Source organism: Aethalodelphis obliquidens, unplaced genomic scaffold (genome assembly GCF_003676395.1).
Source record: "Aethalodelphis obliquidens isolate GAN/ISIS:26980383/991018 unplaced genomic scaffold, ASM367639v1 scaffold28, whole genome shotgun sequence".
In the NCBI taxonomy this organism is placed as follows: Eukaryota; Metazoa; Chordata; class Mammalia; order Artiodactyla; family Delphinidae; genus Aethalodelphis; species Aethalodelphis obliquidens.
In genome coordinates, this window is record NW_020837972.1 from 16,559,842 (window position 1) to 16,574,474 (window position 14,633).

The following is a 14,633-nucleotide window of genomic DNA, read 5'->3' on the forward strand; positions in this document are numbered from 1 at the left end:
GGCCACTGGAGCAGCTGTGGAGATGTGAGGCGCCGGCAGCAGGAGAGCCGTGAGGCCCGGGCGCTGGGGCACTTCCAGGAAGAGGCGCGGACGCTGACGGCGCGTGGCCAGGGACTGTGGGCGGTACCGTCCGACGGAACGAGTCACCTGACTCGTGCAGGCCACGCCCACCCCTCGTGGGCGGGGAGCATGCAAATCAGCCCGCGGCGGCGGCCAATCGTGGCGCGCGCCGGGGGTCCGGGGCCCGGGGATCCGGGACGCTGCCTCGCGCGCAGGCTTTCGTCTCTGCAGACCCGGGCTTTTGCAAGCGGCGTGGCGGGCTTGCGAGCTTGTGCTGTACTCGCTTCCTCGACCTTCTCGTCTTTAGCGGCCGGCCGGGTCAGGCCGGACCCGCGGAGGGGCCCAGGCGGCGGCTGCCTCAGCCGGAGGCGGAGGCGGAGGTGCGGGGGGGGGTGGGGGCCGCTGCCTTCGCAGGCGCCTGGGCCGGCCCGCGCCTTTTCAGCGTGCTCCATGCATCCGGAGCCCGCCCCGCCCCCGAGCAGCAACAGCCCTGAGCTTCCCCTCAGCTGCGGCAACACTACCAGCGGCAGCCGCCGGAGCCGCCGGCGCAGCGTGGACGGGGAGCCCCCGGGGTCGCCGTCGCCCCCGCCGCCCGCCGTGACCTACCCGGACTGGATCGGCCAGAGTTACTCGGAGGTGATGAGCCTAAACGAGCACTCCATGCAGGCGCTGTCCTGGCGCAAGCTCTACTTGAGCCGCGCCAAGCTCAAAGCCTCCAGCCGGACTTCGGCTCTGCTCTCCGGCTTCGCCATGGTGAGCTCGGGCCGCCGTGCCCTGCCCCCTTTCAGGTCTGGCCACTGTCACCCGCAGACTTGACGGGGCCCACAGGGGAGCTGGCTGGGCGGGCCAGGCGGGCTGGGGGTGAAGGGAAGAGCTGGGAGAAAGCTGTCGTGGACGCGGGAGGGGTCCAGAGGTGCTGGACATGAGAGGTGGGCGACACGTGACACCCGATGTGGGAGACGGTATCATATACATGTCCAGGGTTGGGGGGCTCAGATACCTTCAGATGGGCAAGCTTGATGCAGCAAGGAGGGAGAAACAGCAGGATCCTCGACGCAGATCTGTAAGAAGACATTCCCACAGATGTTCAGGGGGAAAGGAAAGACATAACGTGGACTGATCTCTTTGGAAGCAGGTATCAGGAGGTTGGGAGGTAAAGGACTCCTGAGGCGTCTCCCTAGTTCCCCCACACTTGAGGCCAGGTTCTTTTATTACCTGGTAGAGGGGATTTCCCGACACCCTGTCTCCTATGGCATTTTCCGAGGCCTCAGCCTGGGGGTTTGACAACCGCTCCCCACCTCAGTTTCTTCTCCAGAAACTTGCCAGTGAGTCACTGGGTGTGGGGGAGCAGCATGGGACATGTTCCCGTTGAATGGGCTCTTTCTTGATGTAGCTGGTGGACTTAGTTTCCGCTCCCCATTCGGGCTGGGTCGGAGTGAGAACCAGCCTCTGGGGAGTAGGGTAGGTGAGGCTGCAAGTTGGGCTGAGAAGTGGCCCCGAGGATGCCTTCATGCTGGGGATCTTGGAGTCTCCCAGGGCAGGGAGCTACAGAACAAGCCCTGATAATCACTTTCAGTGACCTCAGCCTGCATGAATGGGGTCTGCTCCCCCTCCCCCAAGGTTTTTAGCCCAGAGCACTCTTGCCTCACCAGTGAGTGAGGTAATTCCCTGGCCTTGAGGGAGGGGTGGCTGCACCCTTCGTGTTTTCTTGGGAAAGGAGCGTGTCTGGCACTCTCCCTGTGCTCCTCAAACTAGTGGGCGATGCACGGGAGCAAGAACTTTTTAGAAGCCCTTAGCAGTCCCAGAGCACCCTGGGGCCACGGTGGAAAGGCCAGGTGATTGAGGTTGGGGAAGAGCTCTCCCGGCTCTGCCACTTGCTGCCTGTGCGCCCTCAGACTAATCCCTATGTGGGCCTCGGTTTCTGAATTGGTGAATGAAGGCTGCTACTGAGTTTCTCTGACTTTCAGAATTTAATCGAGGAAGCCTTTGAGAGGGGAGGAGAGAATGTGTGTGTTTGTAAGAAGTGTCACTCTAGCTTTTAATTTAGGTCTATATGAAGGGGTGCTGTCCTATCAGCCCCAAATCCTAGGAATAGCTGACACTTACCAAGCACCCACTAGGTGCTTGGCACTGTGTAGGTTCCCTAACTTATGCACTAAGTCCTCGACCACTCTTTGAGGTAGTTTTTTCATGGGACTTTCCCGAGGCCACACAGCTCACTGCTGGAGCGGGATTTGAACCCAGGACGGCTGACATCCAGAACTCTCTTGGACACTTGTACCATTTGTGGTGTATGGAGCTTTGAACCATGTCCTGCCAGGGACCTGTTAGGACCAGGCCTTGTAGGGAACGAGAAATAGAGCAGAAAAACTTCTCTTAAGCAAAATAAAATGTTACAGTTAGGGGGTGGGTGTCGGCTCTTCACAGCAGCTCTCTGGGTTTCAGATGGTGGGATGCTTATATTCCTCTGTTTTCTTTTTTCTTTTTCTTTTTTTTTTTTTTTTTTGCTGTACGCGGGCCTCTCACTTTTGTGGCCTCTCCCGTTGTGGAGCACAGGCTCCGGACGCGCAGGCTCAGCGGCCATGGCTCACGGGCCCAGCCACTCCGCGGCATGTGGGATCCTCCTGGACCGGGGCACGAACCCGCGTCCCCTTCATCGGCAGGCGGACTCTCAACCACTGCGCCACTAGGGAAGCCCTGCCTATTCCTCTTTTTCTTGGGGTCATAAATTCACAGCTGCCCAGGCCCCTTCCCACTCCAGGAGATGTAAGGGTGACGCTTTCCTGCCTTCTTGAATCGTGTCTTAGAAGCCGCGCCTCCTAATCAGATGTCATCTCCCTCTTCCTCTTGCTAAAAACAGTGTGGGGAAGTCAGGCAGCAGGGCTGGCCAGAGGCACTTGGTGGGCCTTGACTCACCCAGGCTGTTTCTTGGGGACCTTTATTTTACCCAGTCAGGGTGGAGAAGGTTTCCTGGCTCCACTGATGAAATCCCCAAAATTCTGCCAGCCGGGAAGGCTAAACCCCATAACCAGCCTCTGTTCTGGGGAAGCAGTTACAAGAGAGTGCATTTGCCATGAGTCTGGAAATGAGTGGAAGAGATGGCGTTAGGGTGGAGAGCGGGTGCTCAGCAGGGCGGGTCTGCCCGCATCCCGATCCCACCAAAGCCACCCAGCCTCGTGAAGGATACTTGGAGAGGAAGGGGTGCCACACAGCCAAGCGCCATGGAAACTAGAGTGAGCAGGTTTCCTGGACTACTCTCCCTTGGCCTGTGAGTCAGCACAACCAACTTCCTGCCCCCAGAGGGCTTCCTTCCTAGAGACCTGGAACACCAGAAGAAGTGACATGACGTGACCTTTGATTTCCAAGGGTGGTAGAGTTGGTGAGGATGCCAGACTCACCTGCGCACAAGGTGAGATTGAGGGAGGGTCTCCCACGAGCCTGGAGGGGATGGAGAGACTCCCCGTTCATGGGTGGAAGGGCCTGGCCAGGTGCCCTGAGGCCATGGGACCTCAGACAGCGGCTTTACTCTTTGGGGCCAGTTTTGTCATGTGTGCAAAGGAGGCACATATTCTGTTTTCCCGTGGACTTGCATGTGGAGTCATTACAAGGTCCGATGGCCCACGAAGGATTGAGGAATTATCTTCAGACAAGATTCCCGTTCCTGGTGGCATTTCCAGAAACGGCAGAACTTGTCTGGGCTCAGCACCCAGACTCTTAAAACCAGGGGCCCTGGATGTAGCACATGATCAGCAGCCTGCAAGTGCTCCTTGAGCCGAGGGTGCCATGACTCGGGCCATCTGTGCCTCAGTTTACCTCTCAGCAAGAGGCAGCCAGCCTCGGCCTGATCCTGTCCCCTTGGGGCCGCGGTGAGCACACGCGGCCATCGTGGTGTGCTGGGGAGGGCAGCCTGTAACGTTAGCCTAAGCAGTAGATAATTGGGAAGGGTAAACAAAATGCTTTCTGTGACCTGGGATCAATTAGTTTTGGATTATCTGCCTCCTCAAGTTCTCCACCTGCCAGCACCCTTTTGTTCCCAGGTTCCAGAGTGGGTTCAGAAGCTGCTTGGAATTTCTCTGAAAATGAGTTGGAAGGAAGGGCTCAAATCATAAGGCATTATTGAGCCTCTGTGACACGTTCCGAGTTCAGGGGGCGTGGAGATGAGGAACAAATTACTCATGGTGCTCATTACTTTTTTTTTTTTTAATATTTATTTATTTATTTTATTTTTGCTGCATCGGGTCTTAGTTGCGGTTCGTGGCATCCTCCACTGCGGCGTGCGGGCTTCTCTCTAGTTGTGGCCTACGTGCTCAGTAGTTTTGGTGTGTGGGCTTAGTTGCCTCATGGCATGTGGGATCTTAGTTCCCCAACCAGGGATCGAACCCACGTCGCCTGCTTTGGAAGGCAGATTCTTTATTTTATTTTATTTATTTTATTTTTGGCTGCATTGGGTCTTCGTTGCTGCGCGCGGGCTTTTCTTTAGCTGCAGCGAGCGGGGGCTACTCTTCATTGCGGTGCGCTGGCTTCTCATTGTGGTGGCGTCTCTTGTTGTGGAGCACGGGCTCTAGGCACGCGGGCTTCAGTAGTTGCAGCACGTGGGCTCAGTAGTTGTGGCTCTTGGGCTCTAGAGTACAGGCTCAGTAGTTGTGGCGCACAGGCTTAGTTGTTTTGCGGCATGTGGGATCTTCCCAGACCAGGGCTCGAACCCCTGTCCCCTGCATTGGCAGGTGGATTCTTAACCACTGCCCCACCAGGGAAGTCCTGGTGCTCTTTACTCATGGTAATCATTGCCATTGTCGATTGGGCTCTTGGAATAGGCTAGACGTTGTACTAAGTATGCTCCTTGTACTATCTCTTGTGATTTTCACAGCCTGGGGAGTGAGGGTAAGTGTGGTTCCGCAGTGAATGACTTGTCCGAGGTTACCTGGCTGGTAAGCTGTGGGGCCCTGTGACTGTGGTGTGGCCCCACTGCTACGGGAGAGGAAGCACCAGAGAGAGTGGTGGGAGGACAGAGCTGGGAGGCTCACGTATTGGAGAGCAGAGTAAGAACCGGGACTCTGGAGCCAGACAGCTTGGGTTCAAACCCCGGCTCTACCACTTATAACTGTGAGATCCTGGGGAAATTGCTTAATGTCTCTGGGCCTCAGCTTCCTCTTCTGTAAAATGGGGGTAATAGTAATACCAACCTCGTAGGCTTGGTGTGAGGATTCATTTGTATTTGCAAAGCGCTTAGAAAAGTACCTGGCCCAGGTACGACGGAAACTCTCTCACCCTTGTTCCCATGATGTAAGGGTTAACTGGTTTGGAAGAATGTGATTGCAGCCTAGCCTTGAGGGTGGTAGAGTTAGGGCTTAGGGAAGAACCCTCTATCAGAGGAAGTATTAGGAGCACAGTTACTAAGGTGAGGAATTATAGGGTCTCCAGGAAAAGGCAGAGAGTGTGGTGTGGCTGGAGTTGAGGGTGTGTTGGGGATAGTAGAGGAAGATGAATCTAGCCAGACTAGACGGTGCAGGGCCTTGACTTGCTGTTTGGGACGTTTGAACTCTGGTATCGGCAATGGGGAGCCATGGAAGGTTTTGGAGCAGAGGAGTTCCATGATGAATTCTTGAATAATGTTGAAGATGTTACTATTTACTGAACACCAGGCAAGAGCCTGGATCCTTTTCTTTCATTCTTACTTAGTCCTCAGAACAGCTCTTAAACATATGTACTGTCACCTCCGCAGAGGCTTACAGAGGTTCTGATCACCCAGCTAGTAGATTTCAAGCCCCAGTCCCTCTGACTTGGAGTCTTTTCTACTCAACCACCCTCTCACTGTGTCCCTTGCTGTTAGTTGAAAACTGGGCCTTTGAAGTCTTCCAGATGTGCAGTTCTGCACTCTGGGCCGTGTACAAATGGAACTTTGCTGAATGTCCCAAGGGGAAGGCACTCCCTGCCTAGCCGAGGAGCCTTTTGGAAAACTTCACAAGTGCCTGTGGCACGTGTCTGGAATTTTCAGCCAGGGTCTCTGTTGAGCTCTGCTGATTTCTGCTGGATCCAGGGCTGATGAAGGAGAGCTCTAGGGCTTCCCTAGAGCTTCTAGAGCTTCTCTAGGGCTCCCAAGGTGGCACTGTGGTAATCAATGTTGGGAAGGCGATTCCCTGGAGAAATGAAACTGAGAAAGTTTAAACAAGAGCAAGTTTCTCTCTGGTGGAACTTCTTCTGAGAGGCCTTGAATATGCTCCCCAGAAGGGATGCCTTAAGCTGATAGAAACACGGGAATTCCCTGGCAGTCCAGTGGTTAGGACTCCATGCTTTCACTGCCAAAGGCGTGGGTTCAATTCCTCGTCGGGGAGCTAAGATCCCGCAAGCTGTGCGGTATGGCCAAAAAAAACAAAAAGAAAACGGATGGAACCACAAACTCTTCGGAGGAGAATCTTCTGGGACTGTGGTTTGACAGCCCTTCTTGGGAGCATTGGTCTAACCCAGGAACGGACCAACTTTTTCTATAAAGTAAGTATTTTCAGCTTTGCAGGCCACACAGTCTCAGTGATAACCACAGGTGTCCCCTACTTTTCGAAAGTTCGCTTTACACCACCTCGCTTTTACGAAAGACCTACGTTAGTACCTGTTTTCACTAACCTGAAAGAAACCCAAAGAGAATTTTTACTTTTACCAAAGAAAGGTAAAAAGCGAAAATAGCATTTGCAGTGAGCCGTTATAGAGGCAGCACGCACCCCAAGGGGTGAGACTGGCACCACCAAACTCCTTTCCCTGGAACCGCACTCAGCATCTCGGCATCAAGTCACCAGAGCTTTGAGCTGTGTCTTTTAGCATCTGTGCTTTAATCTCGGTTTATTTGTGCGTCTGTTAGCAAGATGTCTCCTAAGGTAATTGCTCCATCCCTTTAGGCCATTTCACCTTACAAAAGGTTTCAGAGGTACATTATAGGGGGAAACCTGTACTCAATTCTGCTATTTTAGCTCAAAAGCAGCCACAGACCTTAGATAAATGAGTGGGCATGGCTGTGTGCCAGTAAAACTTTATTTGCAAAGAAGTACACTGAAGGCCAGTTTGGCGACCCCTGATTTAAGTGGTCTCCAAACTTTTTGAGTGCACACCCTGCTCAAAATATTGTCAACACTAGGCTCAGTATTTGTATACATGTGTATGCACACTATGTGTATATGTATACGTATATGTATGGTAATGAATGATATGTGTGCTAATAAAACATAAGTATTAAAAGGTACATAGGGGACTTCCCTGGCGGTCCAGTGGTTAAGACTCCACGCTTCCACTGCAGGGATGCGGGTTCAGTCCTTGGTTGGGGAACTAAGATTCCACAAGCTGTGTGGCCAGAAATTAAAAAAAAAAAAAGTACATAAAGACAAATCAAAACAACAACAAAAAAAGTACATAAAAATACAACATTGAGGGCTTCCCTGGTGGCACAGTGATTAAGAGTCTGCCTGCTGATGTAGGGGACACGGGTTCGTGCCCCGGTCCAGGAGGATCCCACGTGCCGCGGAGCCGCGGAGCGGCTGGGCCCGTGAGCCATGGCCGCTGAGCCTGCGCGTCCGGAGCCTGTGCTCCGCAACGGGAGAGGCCACAGCAGTGAGAGGCCCGCGTACCGCAAACAAACAAACAAACATTGAAAAGTTGAAAGGATGAGCTGAAAAAGGAATGTCATGAGAGTTCTTAGGGTTTCCAATGGATTACATAGGATTGTCTTTGGACACTTTAGAAACCCTGGGCTGAAATACCCAAAGGTCAAGTCTTGCCTTTAATATTCGTTTAGTGAGGCCCCTAGAGGGACAAGGCCCAGTGCTGGAAGCTAGAGAAACAGGGAAGTAGAGTGGAGGAAACCAGACGTGTCATTACGTCTTCAGAACGTGTTTGGCAAGCGCAGTGGTGGAGGAGAGTCGGTGGAGGGACACTTACCACCGTCTGAAAATACTTGCCTAAACGTTTAGTACCTGTCATCCTCCCTGGGGCAGGGATTCTGCTGTCTTCTGCTTTTTCTCCAGCGGAACCACAAGATCCTTAAGGCACATAGTAAGTTCTCGATGAAAGTTGTCCGTGAGGGTAATTCTCTGGCGGTCCAGTGGTTAGGACTCTGCACTTTCACTCCTGAGGGCACGGGTTCAATCCCTGGTTGAGGAACTAAGATCCCTTAAGCCGCGCAGCGCAGCCACACAAAAAAAATAGTCCATGAACGAATGAATGGCCCCGTCCTTACCTGGGAGGCCATGGAACAGGGGTGACTTGGAAGGTAAAAACCTGAGGACGTCAAAATTAGCCAGATGAAGAGAAAGGCTAGACCTGTTCTCTACCCCCTCCCCCCAACCTGCAGGTTCAACCTGTTAGTGGCTTGTGACATTGATTCGCAACCGGCAGGTTTTTTGTGTGTTCTTTTTTTGGAATAAGAGTGGAATGAAACAGAAAGCAGCAGCATGCGTCATGTGTAAGAGGAGGCTGGGTTAGCACGCTTTCAGGGTAATTATTGTTTGGGGAAACTTGTTTCTGTTATAAATGGGTGTGTGTCTATTTAGGGAAACCTTTGGAATACTGGTCCATGGTGGTCAAAAGAGTTTGTAAATTACTGGATGAGCCCTCAATCCTCTCTTAATAGATAGTTTGCATCGGAGGGGGGGCCAGCAGGCTCAGGCAGCGCTCGGTGACCCAGAGTGACTGTGGCATGGCGGCTCCAGTGAACAGGAGAAGCCCAGGCTTGGGAAAGGAGAGTTGTGTCTTCCAGCTGTTGGGCGCCCGGGTAAGGCCAGGCATGGGGAAGGCTGCCTTGGAAGGGCCTGGCCTCGGCGCCAGGTGGCAGGGGTCTCCATGGAGCCCAACAGGAGTGAGAAGAGTGGTTGGCATCCGGGCGTGGTGGGCAGACACCCAGCGAGGCCAGCCAGGCCCTGCCCTTCTCAGGAGCCTCTTCTTGGCTCGTGCTTGAGGTTTGGTGTCCCCGTGGCGGGGTGGTGGTGTCAGAGGTCCGCGGACCAGAGTGAGGTGGGGCTGGCCGTCCCTCGCCCTTCCTCACCCTTTAGGACCCATATGGCCAGGTTTAAGCAGGCCTGTGGCTGGCTGGGAGCTGTTTATTTTAGGTTAACGGCCCAGCACTCTGGCTATATTTACCTTGCGAAGCTGCTGCAATCTGATCTGATCTCTCTGGGACTCAGCTGGGGCCCTGGGAGTTGCCTGCCAGATTCCGAGAGGCCCCCCCTGGCTTTACCCTCCCTGCCCTTGGGGAGATTTCCAAAGTGGGACGCATTCTGAAAAAAGCAGTAGTTTTTATTCCTGTGAACAGTTTTCCTCAGGAGCCATGATTTGTGCCAGCCATTCGTTCACGCAGCCCCAGGACACTGAGCTTGGTCCCCAATGTGGGAACGGTACACACAGCCCGCCAGCGTGCTCCAAGTTCCAGGAACTGTAGGGTCCGGCGAGGATGATGGGGTTTCTTCTGGAGCACGGCAAGGCCCCTTCTCCTCAGAAGGCCCAGCGTCACAGGCTGAGCTGCCCAGGCTCCCCACCAGCCCAAGACCTCGGGGGAAATTCTGGTGTCCCCAGGCCAGGTGTGTCCCAACAGCTGTGTGTACGGCTCTAGAGCCTGAGGGTCCAGCAAGGTGGTCCCTGTCCTGCCAAGGTGGCCATCTGGCCAGCTGTGCTGTGGGGCACGCATTCTCCTTGTACCGAGGGTTTGGAGCTGGAGCAGGCCAGGCCCAGAGTGGGGGGTCTGAGCCCCTCACCCTCCCCAGGGAACAGAACACGGGCACACAGGGTCAGCTCCCAGCAGCCTCAGCTGAGGGCGTGCAGGGGCTGTTTGTCTTCCACTTTAAGCCCCGCGTTTTTCTTTTTAACTAAGAGTTATTGAGTACCTTCTGGGGGCTGGCCCTTTGTTAAACCCCTGTCAAGACCTCATTTAATCCCCTCAGTGATTGTCTTAGTCTGTCTGGGCTGCTATAACAGAATACCACAAGCTGGGTGGCTTATAAACAACAGATGTTTATTTCTCATAGTTCTGGAGACTAGAAGTCCAAGATCAAGGTGCCAGCAGATTCAGTGTCTGGTGAGGGGCTGGCTTCTGGGTTCATAGACACTGACTACTGTCCTCACCTGGCAGGAGTGGTGAGGGGGTCTCTGCTGGGGGCAACTCTCCTGTAAGGGCACTAGGGCACCACCCCCAAGACATAATCACCCCCAAAGGCCCTACCTCCTCACACCATCACCTTGGGGGTTAGGATTTAAAATATGAATTTAGAGGGTTTGCAGACATTCGGTCTGTAGTAGCAGGTGTGAGGAAAATGGTATTACCCCCTTTGCACAGAGCCTCAGTTTCCTCATTTGTAAAAAAGTAATAATAATGTTGCTAGTAATCATTGACACTTTATTAAGCATATATATATATGACAGATTTTGTGCCAAGGGCTTTGTATTCATTAATCTGTTGAACCCTCATAACAGCCCTTATTTTATAGATGTAGAACCTGTGGCATAGAGAGGTTACCAGCTTTGTAAGTGGAGGAGCCAGTTCACTCCTAATGGCTCTGTAGAGGTAGAGATACCAGGCTTAAGAGAACATATACCTGTATATGTGTGTGTCGTTCCCCCTGCCCCTGCCGCCGTATAGACCCCCAGCAACCAGCTCAGGGCCTGATGCACCTAATGGGTCTGGACATTTCAGGTGAGTGAATTAGTAGCCAGTGGACCTGAGGCAGCCAAGCAACAGACTCTCCTGCTGGTCCCTTCTCCGGTTTCAGGTTCCGGGGCAGCAGGCCAAAACAGGAAGAGGAAGTGCTGGGGAGGGGGGAACGTGGCAGGAGGTACGCCCTGCCAGAGGTGCCCCCCTTCTCCAGTGTGGTCAGGCCCGGGGACAGAGACCAGGGAGCCCGGGGTGCAGCCCTTAACCTGCCGTGCCCTGGTGGCCTGCCCGGATGCCCTGCATCCCTCACCCGCGTGTGCTGAGCAATCTCAGCGTTGGCCTTAGGCCACCAGTGAGTGATCCTAAAAATGGTCAGAATCCTCATGGCACTGCCCCAGATTTAGATGGGCTTGAAACATTTTACAAACTCCTGGGATGAAAAGTTTATACAATCATCAGTTGTGGGAATTCTAAGACAGAAGTCTGTGACTCCTGTTGAAATTGTCTGCAAAGTCATATGACTGTATATACCTGGCTGTCTTAAGGCGTATCCAGTATTTTCACCAAATTCTCAAAGTGTCCAACCCCAGATCAGCTCTAGACAGCGACCTTAATTTTGCCACATACCCTCCTTTTTCAGAGACAACAGGGAAGGTCTTGACCAAGGTCACCCAGCGAAGCAAGGGTGTTTCTGGAGCCAAAACCCAGGGCTGCCAGTTTGGCTTTGGTTTTCTCAGGCTGGACAGGAGGATAGAAACCCAGCGGGTTTCATATAGAGACACTGGGATTGAGGGTGAAGTTTTTAAACTGAATAACAATAATAATAGTAAAGCCTCTTTATTGAGGGTTTACTCTGTGCCAGGCACTGAGTATTTAATGTGGGATTAACTCAGTCCTCACAACTCTGAGTGATGTACCAGTCTTTTTTTTTTTTTGGCCACACCGCGCAACTTGTGGGATCTTAGTTCCCCGACTAGGGATTGAACCTGGGCCCCGGCAGTGAGAGCACCTAGTCCTAACCACTGGACTGCCAGGGAATTCCCCCAATTTTCTATTTTTTTAATTATTAATTAATTAATTGATTAATTTTGGCTGATCTGGGTCTTAGTTGTGGCATGCGGGATCTAGTTCCCTGACAAGGGATCAAACCTGGGCCCCCTGCATTGGGAGTGCGGAGTCTTACCCACTGGACCCCCAGGGAAGTCCCCCAATATTCTGTTTTTTACAGATAAGGAAACTTAGGCCCAGAAATTTAAAGGAACTTGCCAGAGCCTCACAGCCTAATAAAGGGCAGAGCAGTCAGGGCTCAAAGCAGGCAACCTGGTTCCAGAGCTTGTGCTCCTAACCACTGCCCTACACTGCCTTTCCAGGCCTAGGAAGGCTGTGGAGGTACAAGAAATGAAAGCAAACAGGGCCAGGCCTTACAAACAAGAAAGCTGGGAAGGAAGGAGCCCACCCCCTCCCCCGGAGTAAGGAGGGGTCGGGGCAGGTGTGGGGCTCGTGGGTACATTTCAGCATCAAGCCTCCCCCTTCTGAGCCTGGCACACACAGCGAACCCTTTATGAAGGGTCATTCTCCTTAATGGTGTTGCCATTGGCACTTGCTTCCCCACTCCCTCCAGCCTCTGCAGACAGACCCTGGCAGTGTGCCCACTGCCCGCTTCTCCCGGCCCATATCTGATGAGCTGGATCCTTCACATGGGGGTGATTTGCAAGGCCCAGGTGACAGGAGGTGGGTGGCGGGCCTGGAGCATGCCCCTCGTGACCCCAGATCCACAGGTCTCCAGGAACTGGGGAGCAGCTAGTGCATCAGCCCTGGGGCCCTGAGCCCAGCACTGGGGCTGGAGGAGGAGATGGCCCTGGGGCTTGCCGACTGCACCGCAGCACCCAGCCAGAGCCCAACTCTTCTGGGAAGCCTCTCTTAATTCCTTCTTGGTTGGTGCACTGTGTTCTCAGAAAGGGCCCAGGCATGACCTGGGAGGGCCTTCATCCCTTCACCCCACCCCTCTCCTTGTCCCCAGAGCAGGGCATGAGGAAACCTCTGCTTGGGACTTCCGTGGTGGCGCAGTGGTTAAGAATCTGCCTGCCAATGCAGGGGACACGTGTTCGAGCCCTGGTCCGGAAAGATCCCACATGCTGCGGAGCAACTAAGCCCATGCACCACAACTACTGAGCCCGCGTGCTGCAACTACTGAAGCCCGCGTGCCTAGAGCCCATGCTCGGCCACAAGAGAAGCCACTGTGATGAGAAGCCCATGCACCACGATGAAGAGTAGCCCCTACTCTCTGCAACTAGAGAAAGCCTGTGCGCAGCAACGAAGACCCAACACAGCCAAAAATAAATAAAATAAATAAATATATTTTAAAAAATAGAATAATTTTCAGTAAGAAACCTCTGCTTGGGAATTGGGAGTGTGGTGCCAACAGGAAGGGAGCCTTTTTTCATTCATGTAAACTTTTTTGTCATAGTGAAATTTACATAAAACTTACCATTTTAACCATTTGTGATGATTACTATTTGGGAGGTGTTTGCCATCTACCAGGAGCTCTCATTTAATTGTTAAAATAATCCTATTAACTGATACCATATCCCTACTTTACAAATAAGAGAGTTGAGGCACAGAGAGGTTCAGTGACTTTCCCAAGGACACGTAGCTCGTGAGTGGCAGAACTGGGATTCAAATCCAGGCAGCCTGGGCTCCAAGCCTGCCCCCTCTACCAGTACTTCCTGCCGCTTCTCAACCCTAAGTGGGTGGGTCTTATTATCCCCATTATACAGATATGGACACTGAGGCTCAGAGAGGCTAAGTGACTTACCCAGGGTCCCAGAGCTTGATGGGAGGAGAGCTTCTGAGCCATGACTATCCTGTCACTTAGCCCACCTCTTCCTCCCCCCCACCCTAGGTGGCGATGGTGGAGGTGCAGCTGGACGCTGACCACGACTACCCGCCGGGGCTGCTCATCGCCTTCAGTGCCTGCACCACGGTGCTGGTGGCCGTGCACCTGTTTGCGCTCATGATCAGCACCTGCATCCTGCCCAATATCGAGGCGGTGAGCAACGTGCACAACCTCAACTCGGTCAAAGAGTCGCCCCACGAGCGCATGCACCGCCACATCGAGCTGGCCTGGGCCTTCTCCACTGTCATCGGCACGCTGCTCTTCCTGGCTGAGGTCGTGCTGCTCTGCTGGGTCAAGTTCTTGCCTCTCAAGAAACAGCCGGGTCAGGTGCGGCCCACCAGCAAGCCCCCGGCCAGCGGCGCGGCCGCCAACGTCAGCGGCAGCGCCGGCGGCATCACCCCAGGACAGGCCGCCGCCATCGCCTCCACCACCATTATGGTCCCCTTCGGCCTGATCTTCATCGTCTTTGCTGTCCACTTCTACCGCTCACTGGTCAGCCATAAGACGGACCGACAGTTCCAGGAGCTCAATGAGCTGGCCGAGTTTGCCCGCCTGCAGGACCAGCTGGACCACAGAGGGGACCACCCCCTGACCCCCGGCAGCCACTATGCCTAAGCCCTCCTGGGCTGGGCACTTCGGAGCTTTGGCCTTACGCCCTTCCCCACGACCTTGTCCCGGCCCAGCCTCAAGGACAGCCTGTATAGGGGGCTGGGCTTTTGTCAGGGGGCAGAGAGTGGAGGGAAGAGGCTTTTTTTAAAGAGAAATTACTGCACTTTGAAACTTTCCTCTAAGAGAATAAGCACTTCCTGTTCTTCCAGCTCCAGGTTCACCTCCTGTTCTGAAGCCACCGGTGGGAGCCAGAGAGGGGACAAACGCTCCCTTTGTCCCTCCTCCTCCCCTGTGCCAGTGCCACCTGGGTGCCTCCTGTCCTTTCCGTCTTGACCCCCCTCCCCGTTCAGTGTCGATTGTGTGCGTGTGTGTGCGTGTGCGAACACAGAAATATACTCATAAGGGACACCTCCTCTTGTGTCTGTATTTGTTGGGTCTGGACTGCCT

General features: G+C 53.8%; 1 protein-coding gene across 1 annotated transcript; it reads left to right on the forward strand.

Annotated features, from left to right (window-relative positions):
• Positions 1–204: 204 nt before the first annotated feature.
• On the forward strand, positions 205–14,599 carry LOC113629901 (calcium release-activated calcium channel protein 1). Its single transcript, XM_027124852.1, has 2 exons — positions 205–813; positions 13,584–14,599. Exons 1-2 carry the CDS (start codon positions 511–513, stop codon positions 14,190–14,192), a joined length of 912 nt encoding a protein of 303 aa, XP_026980653.1. The 5' UTR covers positions 205–510; the 3' UTR covers positions 14,193–14,599.
• The last annotated feature ends 34 nt before the right edge of the window (positions 14,600–14,633 follow it).